The 23,383-nt window shown below is 35.9% G+C and overlaps 1 protein-coding gene across 3 annotated transcripts in view; it reads left to right on the top strand.

The window, feature by feature from the left end:
- The first annotated feature begins 2,731 nt into the window (after window positions 1-2,731).
- LOC110654290 (villin-4) overlaps window positions 2,732-23,383 on the top strand; it is a 52,780-nt gene continuing 32,128 nt past the window's right edge. The window contains exons 1-14 of one of the 3 annotated variants that reach the window (XM_058131966.1): window positions 2,732-2,750; window positions 5,193-5,314; window positions 5,523-5,622; window positions 7,543-7,611; window positions 7,705-7,941; window positions 8,038-8,215; window positions 8,305-8,437; window positions 8,628-8,790; window positions 8,891-9,038; window positions 9,668-9,768; window positions 10,587-10,742; window positions 12,378-12,446; window positions 12,532-12,600; window positions 12,721-12,858. In XM_058131966.1, coding sequence (XP_057987949.1) covers window positions 5,259-5,314; window positions 5,523-5,622; window positions 7,543-7,611; window positions 7,705-7,941; window positions 8,038-8,215; window positions 8,305-8,437; window positions 8,628-8,790; window positions 8,891-9,038; window positions 9,668-9,768; window positions 10,587-10,742; window positions 12,378-12,446; window positions 12,532-12,600; window positions 12,721-12,858 — 1,617 coding nt within the window. In that variant the 5' untranslated portion in view covers window positions 2,732-2,750; window positions 5,193-5,258. Of the gene's footprint in view, window positions 2,751-2,950; window positions 3,169-5,192; window positions 5,315-5,522; window positions 5,623-7,542; window positions 7,612-7,704; window positions 7,942-8,037; window positions 8,216-8,304; window positions 8,438-8,627; window positions 8,791-8,890; window positions 9,039-9,667; window positions 9,769-10,586; window positions 10,743-12,377; window positions 12,447-12,531; window positions 12,601-12,720; window positions 12,859-23,383 lie in introns of those variants that run through there. The other 2 variants (XM_058131965.1, XM_058131967.1) reach the window with 2 other exon arrangements.

Genomic DNA, 23,383 nt, shown 5'->3' on the forward strand with positions numbered 1-23,383 from the left:
ACTTTTATGTAGTGTGTCATATAGACTAGTGTAGTAACAGCCTCATCTTATAGCTAATTAACATAGTCTATCTCCCATTTTAGGTCATTCCTCATTGAGAGAGAGGCTAATCTACCATTCATGCATGGGTGTTCATAGTTAACAATCAGTTGCTTCCCTTTCTCAAGACTTAAAGGCAAGCTTTAAGACCCTCTGGTGGCTTCGGTACGTGGAACCTTGTCACATTGATCTCCGATTGCCCTGAAACTTTATGGGATGTCATAACATACCTTTGTAGAGCCTTATGAATTCCAATTGCCCATTTTAAAGGCTTCCCTCATGGAAATCAATTGCTATTAACCTTAAGAGTTCCTTTCGATTGCTTTTGAGACTCCTAAGGATTTTGCTGCTTGAAATTATATGGCTCCAGACTCTGATTTTTTTTAATTTCACATGGCATTGTACCATTCCTTTAGGGACATCAAGGACTACCAATCACTTGCTTTTCCTTACTTCTTCAAGGAAATCACCCCCTTCATCTTTTAAAAGCTTCCTTATTTACTTAATTGGGGTTTCAGGGATTGGTACTACATTGTATTGGTCTCTAATTACTCCAATCTCTTAAACCTAGCTCCAACATGTATAGGGAAGCCTTTTCCTATATCAATCTCTCGCTTTAAGCTTACTTTATATGGAATAGCCTAGCCTCTTTACAATGGGTTCATCGATTGCTCTAAGGCACTTTTAAGAGTTTTATGATTTTGCACCTTTCTATTTTTTGATTGGTGTAAGCTTTGAACTCTTTAATTTACAAGGCCAAAGGACTCCTCTTACATCACAATTGGCTACTTAACTCTTGCCTATGGCGGATTTTGACATTTTTTTTTCTTGAGTCAATATATAAAAATAAATAATGAAATATTATTAAAAAAAAAAATTAGACTCAATGAAATCTAATACTTCAAAAATTATAAAAAAAAAATTTACTATTATTAATGCTATCAAAATACTTATCTCTATATAAGTAACTCAAAATCATTTATCAATTTATTAAACCTAAAATTATATTTTTTTATCTTAATAAAATTTATTATTAAAAAATTAGAGTAAAATTTTAAAAATAAATAAATTTTTGAATGCGCAATATAATTTTTTTTTTGTCTCAACTAATAGGGTTAAATAATTAAACCCCCAATTGTTTGCTATAGATCCTCCATTGACTCTCGCACACGAGTGTATGAGTGAAATCAGTTGGGTGTTTTTTCAAGTGTCCGACTGGCTATCTCAAGTAATTCTTGGAGTCCAATACGTAGAATTGGGTGTGACTAAGTCTTTCTTAAGTAAGACCAAATCTTTCTTATTATAGACCTTGACTAAGTTTCTAAGTTTCTTTAAGTGTTAGAGTCGACCAAGGTCTTATTCCATTGCCTTAAAGTCGGCAAGGTCTTTTTAGGGTTTCACAACTATTTCTAGATGTTCAGTATGCGCTCTAGTGGCTTACTTTGATACTTTTGTGTAAACTCTCCTCAAGCTTGAATTTAGACTTGGTGTCAATACTCTTTCTTTAAATCGAATCAAAATTAGGCCAATTCGGTTCAAATGAGCATTTTTTTTATGAAAGGAAAATTCAATCATTAAATTGGCTAAAATTAAATCAAAATTAGAATTGAAAGACCATATATTCCAATCCCAAATTCTTAAATTCAAGAATCAAAATCAATAATTTTGTCCAAAATTGGACTAAATGGCTAGATCTAAGCCATAGCATAAAGCTGGACCTAGACATGGGTTGTTCTGGTTCAAAATCACTGTTTGATCTCTCTCATGATTTAGTTCGAAACAATTTAGGCTAGAAATAATTTAAGTTTGGTTTTGGTTTGGCATATACTATCACACTATAATAATTTTCTAGACATTATTTATTTAGTTTCCAATGTAATAAAAAAGATTCAACTATAAACTCAATATATTTTTTTTAACAAAAATTCTTGAATCGAGCTAGTTTTGGTTCAAAACCACTGATTCGAATTGATCTTTATAACTTTGATTCAAGGAGAGAGTCTTAAATTGACCCTGTAACCTTGATTTAAGATTGATTCAAAACCTAAAACCGTTAACTTAAACCAATCTCGAGCTGATTGACAGGCCAAATTGGCCCTTGGCGGGTCTGCATGAAACCCGACCCTTCTTCCTTTCTTTTCCCTCCCTTTGCTCACACAATGGAAGTCAGCCTTCCTCCATCCACCACCAACCATAAGACTATACACATTTTGTACCTTTTTATTTTCCTCTAATCATTCCTTCCATTATTATTATTGTTATTATTATTATTATTATTATTATTAAAAAAAATTCTTTAATACAATAAAATAATCCCTAATGAGATATACACATTCAAGACACAAACAAAGGAATCTCGATTACAGCAAGAATAATAACAAATTCTACTTGTAAGAGATTGATGAAGATGGACTTGTAAAGGTACCATCAACCTTTTTTCTTAAAAAAATTAGTCTCTTTATATTGATTGCATCAAAACAGCAATGCACTGTTCGATTCACCTTTTTTTGATTTTTTTTCCTATTGAAACCAACTCGGAGGTAATCAAGGGTTTTGAATTTATATTATTATATTAATGATCTTCTTAATCTGATAATGTAAAATTTCCTTAAAATGGCCAAGAAATGCATCAATACAAACAACTGGAATTGACAAGAACAAGAAATCTACCTCAAGCAAAAATCTTTTTGATCTTTCAGTAGAAAATCCAGGTTTGCAATGGGATTTATCTCTTTATATTCTTGAATTAAATGGTAATTTATTATATAAATACAAATATAAATATTTTTAAATGCTAATAACAGTTCATGAGTTCTTGTGGGGTGGCCTTTTGTTGCCGTTAGTGATAAGCACGCCTGGCACTCATCATTCCCTCTCTGTCTTTCTCTGTCTCTCTATCTCTAGCTTTTCTCTCTAAACTTCATTTGCTATTCTTCTTATTCTTCTCCTTAGCCCCACTTCTCTCTCTCTCTCTCTTACCTTTTTCTTTCTTCCTGTGCCAGCTTTTCTTTGCCTCTGTTAGTCCAAGAAAATTAAAAGAGAAGGAGAAGAAACTCTTTCTCTCCTAATTTTGGTAATTAGATTGGATCTGGACTGCTTCTTTATTGTAGTATCTCCTACAAATACCAGGTATTTCCATTTCAAGATTGAGAATTTGTACCTTTTTCGTTCACTTTTAATGTTTTTAACATATTGGTTTTGAAGTAAAGTTCGCTTTGTTAAATCGAATGAAGTCATTACAGTGGACTTTTTGATGAGGTGGTGAAATTGAACGTGGGATATTCTTTTGCTAAATCCTAATATTGTTTTTTAATGGATTGCTATTGGAATTAGCAAAATTTTATTCTTTATGGTTTTGTTTTGTTTGTTTTCGGTTGTGCTTGGTTGATCTGGGTTTTAGAAAGCTCTGGGTTTTTAGAAAACTCTTTTAGCAGTGAATTCTGATTGATCTGGGGTGTATTATCTTGATTTTGTTTTGAGATTTGGCTATGAGAGTCAATGGTGGGCAACTTGATCAAGCTGATATTCTGTTTTTTTTTTTTTTTTTTATGTGAATTTTAGTAAAGAATCGTACTTTTTGAGGTATATGGTGTTATCGGATTTCGATGTTTGGAAAACTGAAAATATCTGGTTTTTAGAATGTTGGATTTTCAATATGCGTTTAGTTCTTTTATAATTATTATTATTTATCATCTTTATCTTGCATACTTTCTGTTCTGATAATTAGCTGGTGTCTCAACTCAAGTGCTTTTTGGCTGTGACTTCTTCCACTGATTTTAGTTAACTGCATAGTCCTCTTTTCCAAGAATCATCTTTAGTGTATTCTGTGTGAAATTTGTCATTTTTTGGTCAGTTGCCCATCTTTACCCCACCATGTGCGTTTATAGAAATCTCAAGAATTGTATCTGATGAAATGTCCGACTTAGATAGGCAGAAAAGTTGTCAGGTTTAATGGGGATGACTGAACAAACAGATGGAAGATGGAACCAACTGGCAATCATTTGAGGCTAATTTCTGACTCCATGTTGTTGAATTGTGTTTTAATGTTATTCCATATTACTAAGACTATGCAGTTCTAGAATTGTAGTTTGTTTAGTGGTTGCATTATCTATCCAGTTGGATGTATCGACTTTAGTGAGGAATTAATTCTGACTGTACTGAATCTGTCAGGGTACAGGTGAATAGTGTTTGCAGTTCTGTAGTTCACTAGTTCTATTTCTTATCTTTGAATGACACTTGTAATGTGCTGAAATCTCAGGCTTGGGGGCTGGGATGCAGGCATAGGAAAAACTGGAGATGTGTGAGTGAAATTTGCAGCTGTAAAACTTTTGGAATGATGAGATTGAAGGAGATTTTAGACTAAGTTTTAGACTAAGTTGTAGAAAATTCTGATCATGAACTGTGAAATTGGCTGCAGAAATCTCAGCCTAGGAGGCTGAGATGCTGGAATAGGAAAAAAACTGAGAGATTTGTGCGTAAAATTTGTAAGACTATAAAACTTTTGGAATGATGAGATTGAAATAGATTTTTAGACTAAGTTGTAGAAAATTATGATCATAAACTGTGAAATTGGCTGTGAAGCATTCCAATAAATTATACTCAGATTCTGAATTCTGGAATTATTTAGGAGACGTTCCCTCAGAATAGTAGTATGGTGCTTATCTGCTGCTGATGAGGATGTATGTATACATTCTGAAAGGACAGTTTAAGAGGCTTTTGCAAGTTTTAGTGAATGGCTTAAGGCAGTTTGGAACAAGTTTTCTATTGTGATATATAAATATGGGATGATACTGAGTTGTGTTACATGTGCCTATTAGTGGAGGTTCTTGTTTTTACCAGCCTACCCAGTACAAACAATATTCTTATTTTACTGCGAAATTTAAGTTAGCATAACCATGAAGTCCTGATGATTTTTTTTAGCTACTAGGTTTTAATTTGAAGTGTAGGCATGATGTACTAGTCATGTTCGACAGCTCTTACATTTGTGTTAGGTTCAACGATTTTTTTCCCTCTTAACTGAAAGTCACTGTGTATCAGCTTGTCTCCATTTTATAGAGTTATGGCCTGGAACTATTTGTTTATATGCTTCCTGCAGTAATTTATATCTTATTTTGCATTCCATTTTTAAAATTGTGTTGTCTGTTCTGTTTCAGGGTACTCTTGTTTCCGTGTTCAAGCCAAAGTTTTGGAAATACAAATAATTGAACTGCAGAAGCAATATGGCTGTTTCCATGAGAGATCTTGATTCAGCTTTCCAAGGAGCTGGACAGAAGGCGTATCCTTGATGAAATATATATCATCTTTGTTGTATCATATTCATCAATGATTTAATATGCTGAATTTCTTTTCTTATAGTTTCAGTTGCTGTGAAGGTTGCATACAGTAGTTTCATAATAAATCAAAGGACTAGGTTTTTTTTGCTATTGCTGCTTTTAAGCTTTTATTGATATCCTAATATAATACTTTCCTTGACCAATATATAGTGGACTTGAAATATGGCGGATTGAAAACTTTCGTCCTGTTCCTGTCCCAAAGTCTTCTTATGGGAAATTTTTCATGGGTGACTCGTATGTTGTTTTGAAGGTTAGTTGTGTGTTTACTGTCCATCTACTTTTTAATTGCATTTATGCTCTGCTTGGATTTGAAAGAGATAGGTTTGATATCATCAACTAGATTGTTGGTCTTTATTTTGGTGATGGGACAATGACACTCATTCTCATGAGAAAGAGTGTGGACACCAATTATATTTGTCATTGTGGAAGGTCTTAATGCTTTATGTGCGTTCATAAGTCTTTGGAAGAAAACCAACATCAAAGTTTAACTTGACTGCTAGGATTTTCTTACACATTTTTCTAGCAATATTTGAATTCCTACATCTTGATTTTTGTTGGAATATCACTTGTGGGAATAAGTTCCACATCAATAGTGCACGAGAAAATTAAAGGGTATATAAGTGTTGGCAAATTAAACCAAAATGGCTTAGGCCATTTTGGTGACGGGGAGCTTAGTTTCCAGCCCAATTCAATGTGTAGCCTGTCAGTTTGATATTCACACTCTAGGGTCCATAATTCTTAACATGGTATCAGAGCACATCAGGGCCGGGTTTCAGTTTCAGTTCAATTTCTTGGTGTTGCAGCTGCATTTCAGTTTTAGATTTCAAGTGTCAACTAGATGTCCTGGTTGCAACTTGAGAGGGGAGTGTTGGAATAACACTTGTGGGAATAAGTCCCGCATCGGTAATTTATAAGAAAATTAAAGGGTATATAAGTTTTGGCAAACCAAACCAAAATGGCTTAGGCTATTTTGGTGATAGGAGCTTAGTTTCAAGTCCAATTCAATGTGTAGCTTGCCAGTTTAATATTCTCACTCCTGGCTACATAATTTTCAACAATTTCATGCTTTTATTGTATTTTTGCTGTTGCTTATGTTTTTGTTTTCCTTGTTTTTTTCATGCATCCAAAAAAAAAGGGGCAAATGTGAAACTGTGCTTTATTTTCTGATAAGTGATCTGATCTGTTCAAATATAATCTGTAATCCAAGTATGGTCCCAGTAATGCAAGTAGGAAGCGCACTCTGCAAAACTGATTGATGTGGCCAAGGAATTCAAGCAAATCATAGTCAAATACTCAAGAAGCTATGATTATGGTTTAGTTTTAATGTAGTTCATTGGGGGAATTATATAGTATTTTCTAGTTCGTTAGAGTTATATTTATTTGTTTATTTAAATATATTCGTTGTTGATCCTTTATTTAAGTCACAGGGATAATTTTGTAATTTCAGATATTCTGGAAAGATTTAGATTTCTATAGGAGTCTTTATTTAGAGTCCTTGTTGGTTAATGATTACCTTTTGGAGTCCAATCCTTCAAGTTCTAGTATACTCTCTGAGTCTATAAATACCTATATTATGTTATGCCATTATGTTAACACTTCTTGAAATTATGAAAATTTTGAAAATTTTATGTTATGCAATTATGTTAAATTACTTTTTGAGGTAAGGAGGAAGATGCCTAAAATTTCAGTGGGTGTTTTAGGTTTCAGGAGAACAACCCAAGCCTGTGTTATTGATCTTCTCTCTCTCTCTCTCTCTCTCTCTCTCTTTCTTTTTAAATAATTTATGCAGCTTTCGCTTCTATAAATTGTTAGCAGTGATATCAAAAGGCTCCATATTTTATTTGTTGGTCTCCAGCATTTTTACTGAAGCTTATCGATTGCAGTGTAAAATACTTTTTCTCACTTCACAATATACAAATTGGATAAAATTGTGGATGACATGTATATGGTTTCTATTGTGCTTTCTGGATATATAAGCTATTAAAATTGACTATAATGAATCTTAAATTTAGTATTTTCTGTTTCTATCAATAAGATAAGTATTGTTCTATGGATGACTCAACACTTTACACTTATTTTTGGTTCAAAAGGTGATTGATATTTCTTTTGTCTGCTATCTATGAGTCCACTGTTTCATTAATATATGTTGATTCTTCTTTTCCCTGTTCAGACAACTGCCCTAAAAAGTGGTGCCTTACGCCACGATATTCATTATTGGCTGGGTAAAGATACCTCTCAGGTGACACTATTTTTCACATATTTTTTGTCTTTGTCAGTATTAGTGTCCTGTTCTTTGCTTTGAGTTGTGTGACCACAACTCTTTTAAAAATAGGATGAAGCAGGTTCTGCTGCCGTCAAAACAGTTGAGCTTGATGCAGCTCTTGGAGGTCGTGCTGTACAGTATCGTGAAGTACAGGGCCATGAAACAGAGAAGTTCCTATCTTATTTTAAACCATGTATCATACCTCAAGAAGGTGGGGTTGCATCTGGTTTCAAACATGCCGAGGCCAAAGAACACCAGACCCGCTTGTTTATTTGCAAAGGAAAACACGTTGTTCATGTAAAAGAGGCGAGTCTATTAGTTTACCTTTTCATTGATGAAGAATTACAATCATTATGTATATTTGTCTCTATTTTGATGTTTTATTTTTGGTGCTGGTGATAGGTTCCTTTTGCTCGATCCTCACTCAATCATGATGACATTTTTATTCTTGATACCAAGTCAAAAATTTTTCAATTTAATGGTTCGAATTCATCTATCCAAGAGAGAGCTAGAGCTTTGGAAGTAGTCCAGTACATTAAGGATACCTATCATGATGGAAAATGCGAGGTAGCTGCCATTGGTAAGTGGAGCATTATATTGGAAAGTCAAATATTATACTGGAATGGCTATTGCACTTTTTTCTAAATCTAATTATTTTCCATTTTACAGAGGATGGGAAGTTGATGGCTGATGCTGAAACTGGGGAATTCTGGGGTTTCTTTGGTGGTTTTGCTCCACTTCCTAGGAAAACAACCACTGACGAGGATAAGACTGCTGATTCTCATCCTACTAAGCTGTTTTGGTAATGATCTGGTCTGGGTTTTCCCTTTGTTTTTTGTTCTAATTGTATGTTTCTCTATATCATATTAAATACCAAATTAGATAGCAATGCCAATGATTTTATATTCTGTATTTAATAAGTTTCATTTGAGATGAGAATAATCAGATCCCATGGTGGTGACACATTCTGACTGGCATGTTTTCCCTTCAAGTGTTGATAAGGGGAAGGCAGAACCTGTAGTTGCAGATTCTTTGACAAGGGAATTACTAGACACTAATAGGTGCTGTATTCTAGATTGTGGATTGGAAGTGTTTGTATGGATGGGGAGAAATACCTTACTCGATGAAAGAAAGGCTGCAAGTGGAGCTGCAGAGGTATCGCTTAGTCCTTTCATATTCACTATGGACATTTTATGATATTTACTTTAATGCAAATTCTCATTCATCCATGCTAATTGTTGATCTTGCTAATCAGGAGTTAGTCCTTGGAGCTGATCGACCAAAGTCCCACATTATTCGTGTAATTGAGGGTTTTGAGACAGTGATATTCCGGTCAAAGTTTGAATCATGGCCACAGACCACTAATGTAGCTGTGTCGGAGGATGGTAGAGGCAATGTTGCAGGTTGGTAAATCTATATTTTAGAGTTCTAATACTCTTGCTGATAGAGTTAGGAACACGCAAGAACATGCAGTAAGAGGAAAGTATAATATTGATTTCACTGTAAATAATATCAGTATTACAATGAATCAAACCAGCAATACTCTAGCTCCTCTTCCTTCTGCTCAAAACAGAGAACATAAAAAGAGAATAAAAGAAACGGGAGAAATTCCCAAACTAGCTCAAGCCAGCCCAGCTATTGCCGAATTACAAGTTTAAAACCCAGAATGGCTATATCAGCTGAGATACTCTTATTTATAGTTGGAAATATGCTCCAATGATGATTCAAGGGCCATGTGGATTGCCACCCGCAAATTCCTCCAACTGCATAACCTCCAATTGATTCCCTTTCAGCTGTCCTCTTCTATAATCATTCTTCTTCTTGTAATTCCTGATGTAGTAAACTCTCAAAGGTTGTGGATTTCAGCCCATCATTCCTGACACATCAGTACTGCTCGTATCACTTGCATTTTGGTTTTCGTACCCAGGAATCTAACCATTATTTTGATTAATAATACTATATCTGGTGCTGGTATTTTTATCACTAACAGGTTGAAGTTATATTTAGTTCTTATTTTTTGGTGATTCTGCAGCACTTCTAAGACGGCAGGGGGTAAATGTCAAGGGCCTTGTGAAGGCTGCTCCGGCAAAGGAAGAACCTCAACCGTACATTGATGTCACAGGAAATCTGCAGGTGCTGTATGTATTTTCCCATTGCCAATAATTTATTCAACTTGGGATTCTAGGTTTTTAGGTGGCTGGTTCTCGATTTATTTTCCTCTTGATTTTACATCTTTATAATCATGCAAGTAGTGGTGGAAAATCTTAAAAAGTTTACCCACAATTTACAGAAGGAAAATTTTAAACAAATAGGTCTAAGGGTTCTGTTTCTTAATTTTTTTTTCTACTAGGGTGCTGTTACATATTTTTTTTGCTTTTGGATCCAATCCAATACAGTATCTGTCTGTTGCATCTCCTGTTTTTACCAGAATACCTGTATGTATATTGGTAGCAGTAGCAGATGTCATCTAAAAGACTTATGGAATACATCAAATAGAGTTCCAATGGAATTAATTTTGAAATCTGTAAATATAGTACGAAAGTGAGAATTTGTGTGTTATGCTTCAGGAACGTGATATTTTATTGGAAGTTTTCAAAAGATTCTAGAAACGTTTCTGAAATGTCAGAGAACCATACATCAATAAACAAATTATGAGAGATGTGCTACTTTTATGAATATATCAAAGAGCAAATTTGTGCAAAAATAACCATAGAAATATGTTTTCTGTGAGTTTGATAAATGGTTACAGGTTCTGGTTTCTCTATATATGAAATGCTTCTTGACCATTTTGTAAATGCATCCTTGTGTTTTCAGTCTCTATAATCAATTATCTATGTTATCTGCTTCTCTGTCCATATGGAATATATTGTGATCGTTCTTCATAATCTGTCATATGTCTACATAATTCTTTGATCACGTTGCTAATTGCATCTCCAAGCTTGATTGCACAGGTTTGGCGTGTGGATGGCCAGGAAAAGGTTCTCCTTCAAGCTTCAGATCAGTCCAAATTTTACAGTGGAGATTGCTATATTTTTCAGTATTCATATCCAGGAGAAGACAAGGATGAATATCTTATAGGAACATGGTTTGGGAAGAATAGTGTTGAGGTGAATTTCAAGCATTTTCTACTAACTTTGTTCCTTCCTCTGTCCTTCTCCCTGTTAATTATGCTCTCATATCTCCATTTGAAAGAGGCTTGACCAATAATGAGAGGGTTTGAAAGATTCTATGTTCACTCATTCCTCTGAATGGCTTGGGGGTTGGCTTGCCTGTGTGAGTAAAGAGGTGCTGCCATTAATACCTTAGGAAAATGTTACAAGAAAAAGTTGGGACATCAAGTGTCTACAATAGGGAGAACAGAGAAGCGAGTCATTAATACTTGTATTTTAGTATTTAAAATTATATATGGATTTCAAATTCATTGACTGCCTTATGACTATGACCTCAGTGTCTTACATATTTCTTTATGGTTATCTTTTGTATGCAAACACTGTTCTATTGTCTAGCACTAGGCAAAGTTCAGCTATTCTCTACTTAACATGGTTTCTAAAGTGTAGCAGAGAAAAAGTAGATGGTAGAAATTTCATATACAAGGCTTGTATCTCTCTCTCCTTTTATGGACATGTTATTTGAACTAGAATAGTCTCAATGCAAATCTTTTTTACATTATCCTTTTATGTCTATTATCTTTGACATTGTTAGATATCGATCTGGACTTTTTGGCTTTTAGAGCACATGTGATTCATCTTACTCCTTAGTTTTGTTAGATATCAATCTTGATTTGTTGGAATGAAGATTTCACCATCTCTCCCCTTCTCTCACTAATGCAGAATAGGAAGATGATATTCCTAATACAATTTAGGAATTATATTCTATGTAAAAGTAGGAAATTTAAGAGTTCTATTCTTTTGGAATTTTATTCTTATTAGGTCTATTATTTATGAGTTTTATTATTTTCTAATTTATTTTGGTTTAATTTAGTATTTTTAATTAGGATTGAATTAGGGTTATAAAATCCTAATGTGATTGGGATTCCTAATTCTATAAATAAGACCTAGGGTTTCTATTGTTATTAGACAAGCTTTGTTATGACAATATCTATGAGATCAATAATATCTTGAGAATTAATTTTTTCTTTCCTTTTTTTTTTTTTCAAGAATTGGTCCTTGATTTCTCTTCTTCTTTTTTTTCAAGAATTGGTCCTTGATTTCTCTTCTTCTTGGTTCTTTCCTTTTGTTTTCCATCACTTACTGTCTCTCTTACCCTTTTAGTATGGGCAATAACATATTTCATGTCTATGTCTAATTAGCTGGCTTCATAGGTGTAATGCCTTATTTTGTTTCCTTCTCTCACTGTCTGTGATCATTCTTTGGGCTTTCATGCAAATTGTGGGCTGTGAAAATTGGCAAAAAGATATATGGCACTTCTTGTGGCTAAATTGATGCTCATTCTTTAGCATGTAATGCAAATAGACCATAAATTTTTTAAGCATTAAGCTCAATTATATGTGGTCTAAACTTCTAATATACACATCAAATCATTGGGTTTGTATGTGTTGACTTTATTGGATAATAGCAGTAAAGAAACTAGCATCTGGTTCAGCGTAATGATTGACAAAATTGATACGTGGATTTCTCCTGCTCTCTATGTTATTTTATAAAACTGTAGAAGTATCAATATTTGAATGATGGCGTGTTTTTCTAGTATTGTCTACTTATAATGCATTTCTTATTGATTTATAGGAGGAAAGAGCTGCTGCTATTTCACTAACAAGCAAGATGGTTGAATCATTGAAGTTTCTGCCTGCCCAGGTGGTTTATCTTGCCACTGATTTCTTTTGTCAAATTGATAAGATGTATTTTCTGGGAGCTCTGTCTGATCTTATTCTACAATTAGGCTCGATTGTATGAAGGAAATGAACCAATTCAGTTCTTTACAATCATGCAAAGCTTCATTGCTTTTAAGGTTTGTGGGCTTTTTAGATCTGCTGGAATGAGCTTTATATAAGGGTTCATTCGTTGCTTATAGTTTAGCCTTGACCTTTTCCAAACTTACGATCAAATCAACTAATCTAATGTTTATCAGGGCGGTCTTAGCACTGGATACAAGAATTATATTGCGGAGAAGGAACTCCCAGATGACACATACAAGGAGAACGGTATTGCATTATTTCGAGTTCAGGGTTCTGGACCAGATAATATGCAGGCAATACAAGTTGAACCAGTATGTCATCCTCTTTTGTTATCACTAGTGGAACTTCTTTGTTATGTGATTTTAAATATTTAAGTTAGAACTCTTAGTTTACAATTAGGAAATTTTTACTATGAGTCTGATTGCTTATTTTAATACCAGCCAATTTTGCAAGCAAGATTGATGACCTTGATGTGCATGTGCATTCATGTCATCATTGGTATTGCATTGTGGTAGAAGTGACTCTGATTTTGTTGATACATTTCCTAATAAATGGAATCCCTGTTCTGACTTGTGTGCACTCTCCACTCTGGGCTGAGAGAGGACTGAAAAAAGGAAGTGATGAATTAGCTAAAAAATACCTTCACTCTTTGTTGACTTCAGTAAAATTTTACAACATTGTTAGAATGCCAAGTCCTTGTGTGAAAAAGACGAAGGGGTAAAAAGGATAAAACTTACATGTACAAATCATTTTGCACCAGTAAATCTGGTTCCAGTGGTATTGTTGTACCTACAGCTTGACATCCTTGTTTGCAGAGAATCTGATTTGTTAGCTATTAAGTTTATGGAGTTAATGAGTGTAGAAAGAGATGATTCTCCTTAATTTCAATTAATCTGTACATAGGTATATATATACAATTAATTCCTATAATTGTGTTCTACTAATTAGGAAGAAATCCTAAATAAGAAATCCTAAATAGGAATACAGAATACAGAATATACAGAGAAATAATATAGTGATTGACTTTCCATAACACTCCCCCTCAAGTTGGAGCATAGATGTTAATCATGCCCAACTTGTTACAAATGTAGTCAATTCTAGCTCCATTCAGAGCTTTTGTGAAAATATCTCCTAACTGCTCTTCAGTTTTGATGTGTCCTGTTGGGATGATCTGTTGTTGAATCTTTTCACGAACAAAGTGACAATCAATCTCAATATGTTTGGTCCGCTCATGAAACACTGGATTAGAAGTAATATGGAGAGCAGCTTGATTATCACACTACAATGTCGCAGGCAGGGAGGTCTTAAAACTTGTTTCATCTAGTAATTGAAGTATCCACATTAACTCACATACTGATTGTGCCATAGCTCTGTGTTCGGATTCAGCACTAGATCGAGAAACTACACTCTGCTTCTTGCTTCTCCAAGACACCAAATTTCCTTCAACAAAAGCGCAATATCCAGTAGTTGACCTCCTGTCAACCTTAGATCCAGCCCAGTCGGAATCTGAAAAACATTCAATATTCAAATGCCCATGATTACCATATAACAAACCTCTTCCTGGAGCGCCCTTCAGATAACACAAGATTTGTCCCAAGGCTTTCCAATGAGCAACAGTTGGGGAAGACATAAACTGACTTACCACACTAACGGCATAAGCAATGTCAGGACGAGTGACTGTAAGGTAGTTCAATTTTACTACCAATCTCCTGTATCTCTCTGGATCTTCAAACAACTCACTATCCCTTGCTAACAGTTGTAAATTTGGAGTCATTGGTGCACTAAAAGGCTTAGCACCTAATTTTTCTGTCTTTGTCAATAAATCGAGGACATATTTTCTTTGAGACAAGAAAATACCCTTCTTACTTCTCATAACTTCAATACCCAAGAAATACTTTAACAATCTCAAGTATTTGGTCTGAAACTGGGTTTGGAGGAAGGTTTTAAGAGATGAAATACCTGAAGAGTCACTCCCAGTGATGACAATGTCATCCACATAGACTATCAGGAGAATTAGACCAGCCTCAGATTGCCTATAAAATACTGAGTGATTCACACTTACTCTTTTGCATACCAAATTCCTGTACGGCTTTACTAAATCTCCCAAACCAGGTCCTAGGACTTTGTTTCAAGACGTAAAGAAACTTCCGAAGCCTACAAACTTTACCCAACTCCCCCTGAGCAACAAACCCAGGTGGTTGCACCATATACACTTCCTCCTGAAGATCACCATGAAGGAAAGCATTCTTGATATCCAATCGGTGCAAGGGCCAATCATATGTAGCTGCTAAAGAGATAAATAAGCAAACAGAAGTAAGTTTAGTTATAGGAGAAAAAGTGTTAGAGTAATCAATCCCATATGTCTGAGCATATCCTTTTGCTACAAGGCGTGCTTTTAATCTAGCCACAGAACCATCAGGATTTACCTTTACTGTAAATACCCATTTGCAACCAATAGCTTTTTTACTGGTGGGCAAAGGCAACAGTTCCCATGTACCATTAGCATCTAAAGTCTCCATTTCCTCTTTCATATCAACACACCAGCTAGAATGAGACAGTGCCTCACCAACAGTATTAGGGATAGAACAGAGTTTAAAGAAGTAACAAAACACCGAGAACAAGAAGACAATTGATTATAAGAAATAAAAGAAGAGATAGGGTAAGTATATGAACGTTTACCTTTATGAAGAGCAATCGGTAAGTCTAGATCAGAATCAGTATGAGGTACAGAATCTCCCAACGAAGTAGCTGGTGGAGGATCTGAGTCAGGAATCTCCAATCTCCTGGAATAAACATGAACAACAGGAGGTCGAGTAGGTTTAGAGATAGAAGGAACAGGCTGTGGGAGAGGACTAGACATTGGTTGGATAGTATATATTAAGAGATCATCCTCCTCCCCCTGACTCTCATACACAGATGATTGAGGAAAAAATGGAGTGGACTCAAAAAATGTGACATCTGCAGAAACAAGATAACGATTAAGAGTATGAGAGAAACAGTGGTACCCTTTTTTGCAGCCGGGAGTACCCAAAGAAGACACATTTGAGAGACTTTGGATCCAATTTAGTAACCTGTGGACGAATATCATGCACAAAACAGGTACAACAAAAAATACGGGGTTCAACAGGAAATAAAGATTTTGTAGGAAACAAAACAGTGTAAGGAATATGCCCATTAAGGACAGAAGACGGCATACGATTGATAAAAAAACATGCCGTAGAAACCGTATCCGCTCAAAAGTGTTTAGGAACTTTCATCTGAAAAAGAAGAGCACGAGTTACCTCAAGAAGATGCCGATTTTTTCTTTCAGCCACACCATTTTGGGATGAGGTATCCACACAGGAAGACTGATGAAGAATGCCATTTTGTGTCATATAAGACTGAAATTGTGCTGAAAAGTATTCTTTGGCATTGTCACTTCTTAATATGCGCACAGAAATATTAAATTGAGTTTTGATTTCATTACAAAAGGCACAAAAGATAGAAAACAACTCAGAACGATTCTTCATTAAATATAACTAGGTAACACGAGAGTAATTATCAACAAAAGTAACAAAATAACGAAATTCAGTTTTAGAAGTAACAGAAAAAGGACCCTAAACATTAGAATGAACTAACTCAAAAGGGGATGAAGCCCGTTTATTGACTCTAGACACAGAAGGCAAATGATGATGTTTTGCAAATTGACACGACTTACATTGTAGTACTGATAAAAACTGAAACTGAGGACACAGCTTCTTCATGGTAGACAAAGAAGGATGGCTCAATCTACAATGAGCTTCAAGAGGTGTTAAGGTACTGGAGCAAACAAGCGATCGCGGTACATGATTTTCCAGAATGTAGAGACCACCTGACTCACGTTCTCTACTAATAATCTGCTTCGTCGTAAGATCCTGAAACAAACACTGATCAGGAAAAAATGAAACAGAACAATTTAAGATACGAGTAAATTTACTAACAGAAAGTAGATTAAAAGAAAATTTTGGTAGACACAAAATAGATGACAAAGAAATTGACGAAGTCGGGTTCGCAGTTCCAGAACCCATGACACAAGAAGTAAAATCATCAGCTAAAAAGCAAATGGAAGACTAGAATTACCTGTCATGTGATCTGTCGTACCAGAATCAATAACCCATTTGGATGAGGAAGACATAAGGCATGTAGTGGATTTACCTGACTCAGCGATCGCAGTGACAGGGGAACTGGTAGGTTTTAGAGATGCCTGATACTGGGAAAACTGTGCAAAATCCTCTGCAGATACCAAAATAGTTTTCTCAGAGGAAGATACTGTAGAATCCTCTGCTGCCATATTTGCCATCTGTTATCTCTAATTTTTCCTCTGAATTTGCGGACAATTATATTTTGTATGGTCAGGCTCATGGCAATAATAACAAATGACTTCTCTTGAGTCCTGATTAGAACTAGCCTCTCCATTACGCTAATTACTTTTGTTGCCTGTAATTTCTCATCTACTTCCTTTTCTATTACCCTGTTGTCCATTGGATTATGACTAATAAGAGCACTACTGGCAGGCAGTCAAGATTGGGTACTCTCTGTACGAAGGACCCGTGTGAACATTTCATGCAAAGAGAAATCTCAGAACTGGAGAGAATATGAGATTTAGTAGTCTCAATACTCTGAAGGAAGGCCTGCAAGAAAACTCATAACAGCCAGTTGCTCCCGTTGGGCCTGCTGAACTTTCACATCAGGACTAAAAGGCAATAATACATTAAGTTCCTCATATACCCGTTTAAAATCCATAAAATAAGCCGTGAGAGACTTATCATCTTTCTCAGCACGGTAGAATGCCTTACAAATATCATAAATACGGGAGATATTCCCTTTACCAGAATACGGAAAATCTAAGCAATCCATCAATTCCGTAACAAATTCACAGTGATTAATTAAACTAATTACCTCACTGTGAATCGAGTTCTGAAGCTGCAAAAACGATTGAGCATCCTCCCTTAGCCAAGTTTGTCATGTATCATCCGTAGGTGGATCTTTAGTAAGGTGATCATCCTTATCATTGCTACGCAAATAAATCCTAATAGTCTTACTTCACTCCAGGTAATTCGAACTAGTAAGTTTGTGTTCCGTGATCTTAGTCATCACCGGAATCACATCAGAAATAACATTCTTATTGTTTGCCATTTGTTGAGACAAAGAAAACTGACTGAAACGCTAATCCAAAGTGCTTACAGCAGCAAAATAACCCAAAATCACAAATTAAGCAAATACCGAAATAGGATCTGAGAGCCAAAACCTCAGAAGTCCTTTAATGGTGTACTGGATTAGGCAACAGCACACAGTAGTAGAATGAGGGGGTTGAGGCGACGCCGGCGATGTTGATCGGAGTCGAAACGGCCCGTCGGCGGCCAAGGTCTCTCCTGAGCTGGGTGGTGAGAACAAATAGTCACCCTATAGATGAATTGCTCTGATACCATGTAGAAAGAGATGATTCTCCTTAATTTCAATTAATCTGTACATGGGTATACATATGCAATTGATTTCTATAATTGTGTTCTACTAATTAGGAAGAAATCCTAAATAAGAAATCCTAAATAGGAATACAGAATACAGAATATACAGAGAAATAATATAGTGAATTGACTTTCCATAACAATGAGGATAGATTGGACATGTTGGACCTGTCTTGTCCTTAACAAAATATTTAGTTCCCTTCTTGTTAAGTTTGTTAGATAATCTTAATGTTATGATTTATCTATACCATATCTGATACGAAAACATGCATTTGGTCATCATTTTCCACCTTAAGTTTACCAAAATTAACCCATGAAATTTTGTTAATTGTAAGCAGAAAGTGAACCATTACTGGTCTATAACGCACAATCTACTACCTGTAACTACTTTAAAATTCACTCTTACAGATGGTTCCCCTTGGATCATGCATGATGCACTCACATTATGGCTGAATAGTTCTTATAAAAGACATGCACTTTATTTGTTGGCTCACTTGGGATAACCAAAAGAGGGATTAGATTACGTTATGCCCCAAGTTTGATCTTTTAAACATAGTAGCTGAGTTATATTCTTTACAGATGCTTGCAAGGGTTTTAAGTCAAGTATAACTAAAACTAGTATATGCTTTCAATGGAAGGGGAAGTGATTGGAGTGAGCCTACATGGTGTAGAGGTCTTAGAAAGCACAACTTAGTAATTGGAGTGCTTAGTTGAACTAGGGGAGAATATTCAGTTGGTTCGGTTTTGAACCGAACCGAATACAAAAAACTGAAAAATCGAATCACTTAAAAATGTAAATCGAACCGAACCGATTACCTAAGGATAAAAAATCGAACCAAACCGAATATATTAAAAATTTCAAACTGAATCAAATCTACAGAACTAAAAAACCGAACCAATTGAACCGAAATGACTCGGTTCGGTTCGGTTCGGTTCGTTTTTTTGGTTTACACTGAAAACTGCACACCCCTAAGTTGAATTGTGCACACTTCGGTTATAGGTGAATTCAACATAAGCCAAGCATTCATCCCAACTCGTCGAATTCTTTTTCATGACAGTTCTTAGCAAGATAGATAGAGTTCTGTTTACCACCTCCGTTTGCCCATCTGTTTGAGGATGACGGGCAGTGCTAAAGAGGAGGCGAGTTCCAAGCTTCTTTCATAAAGTCTTCCAAAAATAGCTTAGGAACTTGGCATCACGAACTGAAACAATGCTGCTTGGAATGCCATGCAACGTAACAATTTCTTTAAAGAAAAGGTTACCAACAAGAGAAGCATTGTCAGTTTTATGGCAAGGAACAAAATGAGCCATCTTAAAAAATCGGTCGATAACAACTAATATGAAATCTTTGCTCTTTTGAGTTCTTGGCAAGCCAAGCATAAAATCCATGCTCACATATTCCCAAGGGTAATAGGAACTGGAAGAGGCATACACAGCCCTTGCGCCATCTCCTTGCAAAGCCCTTTTGCACGCCACACATTTCTCCACTACCTTGTGCACATCTTTCATCATACTTGGCCAATAGAAATGCTCCTTTAAGGCTTTCAAAGTGTTCTTTTCACCAAAATGGCCAGCAAGACCACCTCCATGTGCCTCCCTTACCAACAATTCTCTGATAAAATAGTTGGGAATACACAACTTTCCCATATTAAAGAGGTAGCCATCATGTTGCTAGAATCCCTGAAAGGCTTTCTTTTTGCAAGAATCATAGATAGAAGAAAAGTCATTATCTGACTTATATTGCTCAATCATTAATTCAAATCCCAACAGCTTAGTATTTAGCAAAGAGATTAAGGCATACCTCCTAGATAATGCATTGGCCACAATATTGGAGTGTTCCTTCTTATACTTGATCACATATGGGAATGATTCAAGAAACTCTACCCATTTGCATGCCGCTTGTTCAGCTTACTTTGTCCTTTTAGGTGCTTCAAGGACTTATGGTCTGTGTGGATAACAAACTCTCTTGGCAAGAGTTAGTGTTGCTAAGTCTCCAATGCACGAACAAGAGTGTAAAACTCTGTCATAGGTTGAGTAGTTCAAACTAGCTCCATTCAACTTTTCACTGAAATAAGCTATGGGACATCCTTCTTGCATTAGAACAGCCCCGATTCCCTTGTTGGAAGCATCGCATTCTTCCTCAAAGGTTTTTGAAAAATCCGGCAATGCAAGTATTGGAGTCGATGTCTGTTTGGCTTTGATGAGTTCAAAGCTCCTTTGGGCAGCTTTACTCCAATTAAATTTCCCTTCCTTCTTTAAGCATTCGGTTATGGGGGCCATAATGGTGCTGAAATTCTTTACAAACCTTCTATAGAAAGAGGCTAGGCCATGAAAGCTTCTCACCTCCGAGATGGTAGTTGGTACTGGCCATTCTTGTATTGCTTGCATTTTCTCTTTATTCACCTTCACGTCCTGTTTGGATACCACAAAGTCAAGGAATATGACTTGATCGTGGCAAAAAGTGCACTTTTTGATGTTCGCATGCAACTTTTCTTGGCGTAAAATTTCAAAAATAGCCCTTAGATGCTTGAGATGATCAAAACTCTTGCTATAAATCAGAATATTATAAAAATAAACAACCACAAATTTGCCAATGAAGTGGGGAAGTACATGGTTCATTAGTCTCATAAAAATGTTAGGAGCATTGGAAAGGCCAAAAGGCATGACCATCCACTCATTCAACCCAAACTTTGTTTTAAAGGCTGTTTTTCATTCATCTCCCTCCATTCGAATCTGATAGTAACCGCTCTTCAAATCAACTTTTGAAAAGACAACAACACTGTCTAATTCATCAAGCATATCATCAAGTCTAGGAATGAGATAGCAATACTTTACAATGATTTTGTTGATGGCCCTACTATCAATATACATGCGCACGGAACCGTCATTTTTAGGCACTAACAAAGCTGGAACAGAATATGGGCTTATGGATTCACGAACTTAGACCCTTTTCGATAGCTACATGGCTTGCTTGTGCAACTCCTTAGCCTCTTCCAGATTGCTTTTGTAGGCTGGTCTATTTGGTAATGCTGCTCCAGGAATTAAATCAATCTAATGCTTAATGCCACAAAGGGGAGGTAGTCCCTCTGGCATCTCTTTAGGAAAAACATCTCCAAATTCTTCCAATGGTTTGGCCACCATGGGAGGAACTTCAATGTGGTTAGATTCCAGCAATTCTTTAACAATAAGCACAAAAATAAAATTGTGGTTAGTGATAGCCTTCAAAACATCCCCCTTGTTGTGGAACAGACTCTCCTTTTCTTTGTTGCTAATCAGCTGCTCTTGATGTATTTGTTGGGGACTAAGAGGGGCTAATACAATTCTTTTCCCATTTTTAATAAAGAATAAGTATTTTTAAAACCATCATGCATAGCCCTTCTATCAAATTGCCATGGCCTCCCTAACAACAAAATGACTAGCATTCATAGGCACAATGTCACACATAACTTCATCTTTATACTTGCTTATGGAGAAAGGAACAACTACTTGCTTAGTCACCTTAACATCACTATCATCATTTAGCCATTGCAATTTATAAGGATAAGGATGCACTAAGGTGGGCCGATTAAGTTTCTCAACTAAGGTAGTAGAAACAACATTAGTACAGCGACTACCATCAATAATGACATTACATACCTTATTGAGAATAGTGCATCTAGCATGGAAGATTTTATCTCTTTGCTCTTCCCCTTTTGTTGCATGTGCACTTAAGGTTCTTTTAACCACTAATATCTCCCTAACATCAGCATACTTTACTTCCTCATCATCATATGTTTCATGATTCTTTTCCTCTTCGCAAGTCTCATCTTCACTCTCTAGCTCTCATTGGGCTTTCCTCAACACCATTACTCTCTTGTTGGGAAATTCTGAAGCAATGTGTCCATGACCAAGTCACTTGAAGCATTTTATGTCTCTTCTTCTTTTAGGAGGGGCTAGATCTATTTCCTTCTCCTTGCCCTTGCTCACGCCAATTGGTGCTTTGCTAAAGCTCTCCCCTTTGTCATGCTTCTTCACGCCACCTTTATCACTAATAAGAGGAGTGCTAGTGTTAGAAGGTTTTGTGAATGTTTTGGTAGTAGGGCCCTTGTATCCACCCTTCTTTCTTTGCCATTCAACCTTAATGGCAAGTTTGATCACATCCTGCAAAAACACATATGGTTGCAATTCAACAGTATTAGCAATTTCATAATTCAAACCACCAAGAAAACGGACAATGGTTTGTTCTTGTGATTCCCCTACATCATATCTCAACATCAACATCTCAAATTCTTTAACATAGTTTTCCTCACACATTCTACCTTGGCACAAACTTTGGAGTTTGATATGCAACTCCTGTTTGTAATATTCAGGTACAAATCGCTTTTCCATGATTCTTTTCATCTCACGCCAAGTTTGTACATCATCAAGCCCATCCCTACGCCTTTGAGCCTCTATGTTCTCCCACCATAAGTTTGCATAATCAACAAACTCAATGGCAGCAAATTTGCACTTTTTTGCTTCACTATACCCTTGGTAGTCAAAGATTTTGTCATCTCTTTGTACCCATTCTAGGTACTCTTCAGGTGAGTTGGTACCTCGAAAGGTTGGGATCTTCATTTTGATGTTGTCTCTTTGCCCATGTGGACGCCTAGGAAGGTGCTGGTCATAAGCACCTTCTTCAACTCCAGGTTCTTCATCATCATCATCATCACCACACCCTTGTTGCCTAGGACCATTGCACCCTCTGTTGCTGGGGTGCAACTAGTCTTGCCAAAGCTTGTGTGATCTGAGCAATTAGCTCTTGCATTGCATTCTGCTGTCTTCTAGGTCTCAGCATATGTGCTTGATCCAATGTGAGACCTCTTGGAATTAGTGGAGGCACCTCTCCTTCATCAGACATGTTGCTACTACAATCAAACTCACTAAGTGTTTCACTAGGTTAAAGGACAGGTTGGTTCACTATCTCATGTGTTCGCACTCCAAAGGCTTCAAAGTGCTGCTTAACTAAGGCTTTGATACCAAACTGATATGCCTTGTGAAAGAGAGAATGAAATTGATTAGTTATGAAAGATAAAAAATTCTGCTGGAATGAATCAAGGAACAAGAATAAGCCAAATTAAGCAATATAACGCCTAAATCAACTTCAACAGAAAAAAGAAAGGATTTCTTTTTGGTATTTTATGATTTAAGATGCAACAGTAATAAAGGACAAAAATAAGAGGATAACTATGAAATGTAAACTTTAATAAGAGTAATCTTGCCGCAAAAAATACAATCTCAATAAATACGCCACACAAGGAACTCTTGTGATAAGTTAAAATTTCGCTACAAACAAATAATGTTTGATAAGAAAGAAGTAGTAGCACCTGCTATT

This window comes from Hevea brasiliensis, chromosome 13 (assembly GCF_030052815.1).
Source record: "Hevea brasiliensis isolate MT/VB/25A 57/8 chromosome 13, ASM3005281v1, whole genome shotgun sequence".
Lineage (NCBI taxonomy): Eukaryota > Viridiplantae > Streptophyta > Magnoliopsida > Malpighiales > Euphorbiaceae > Hevea > Hevea brasiliensis.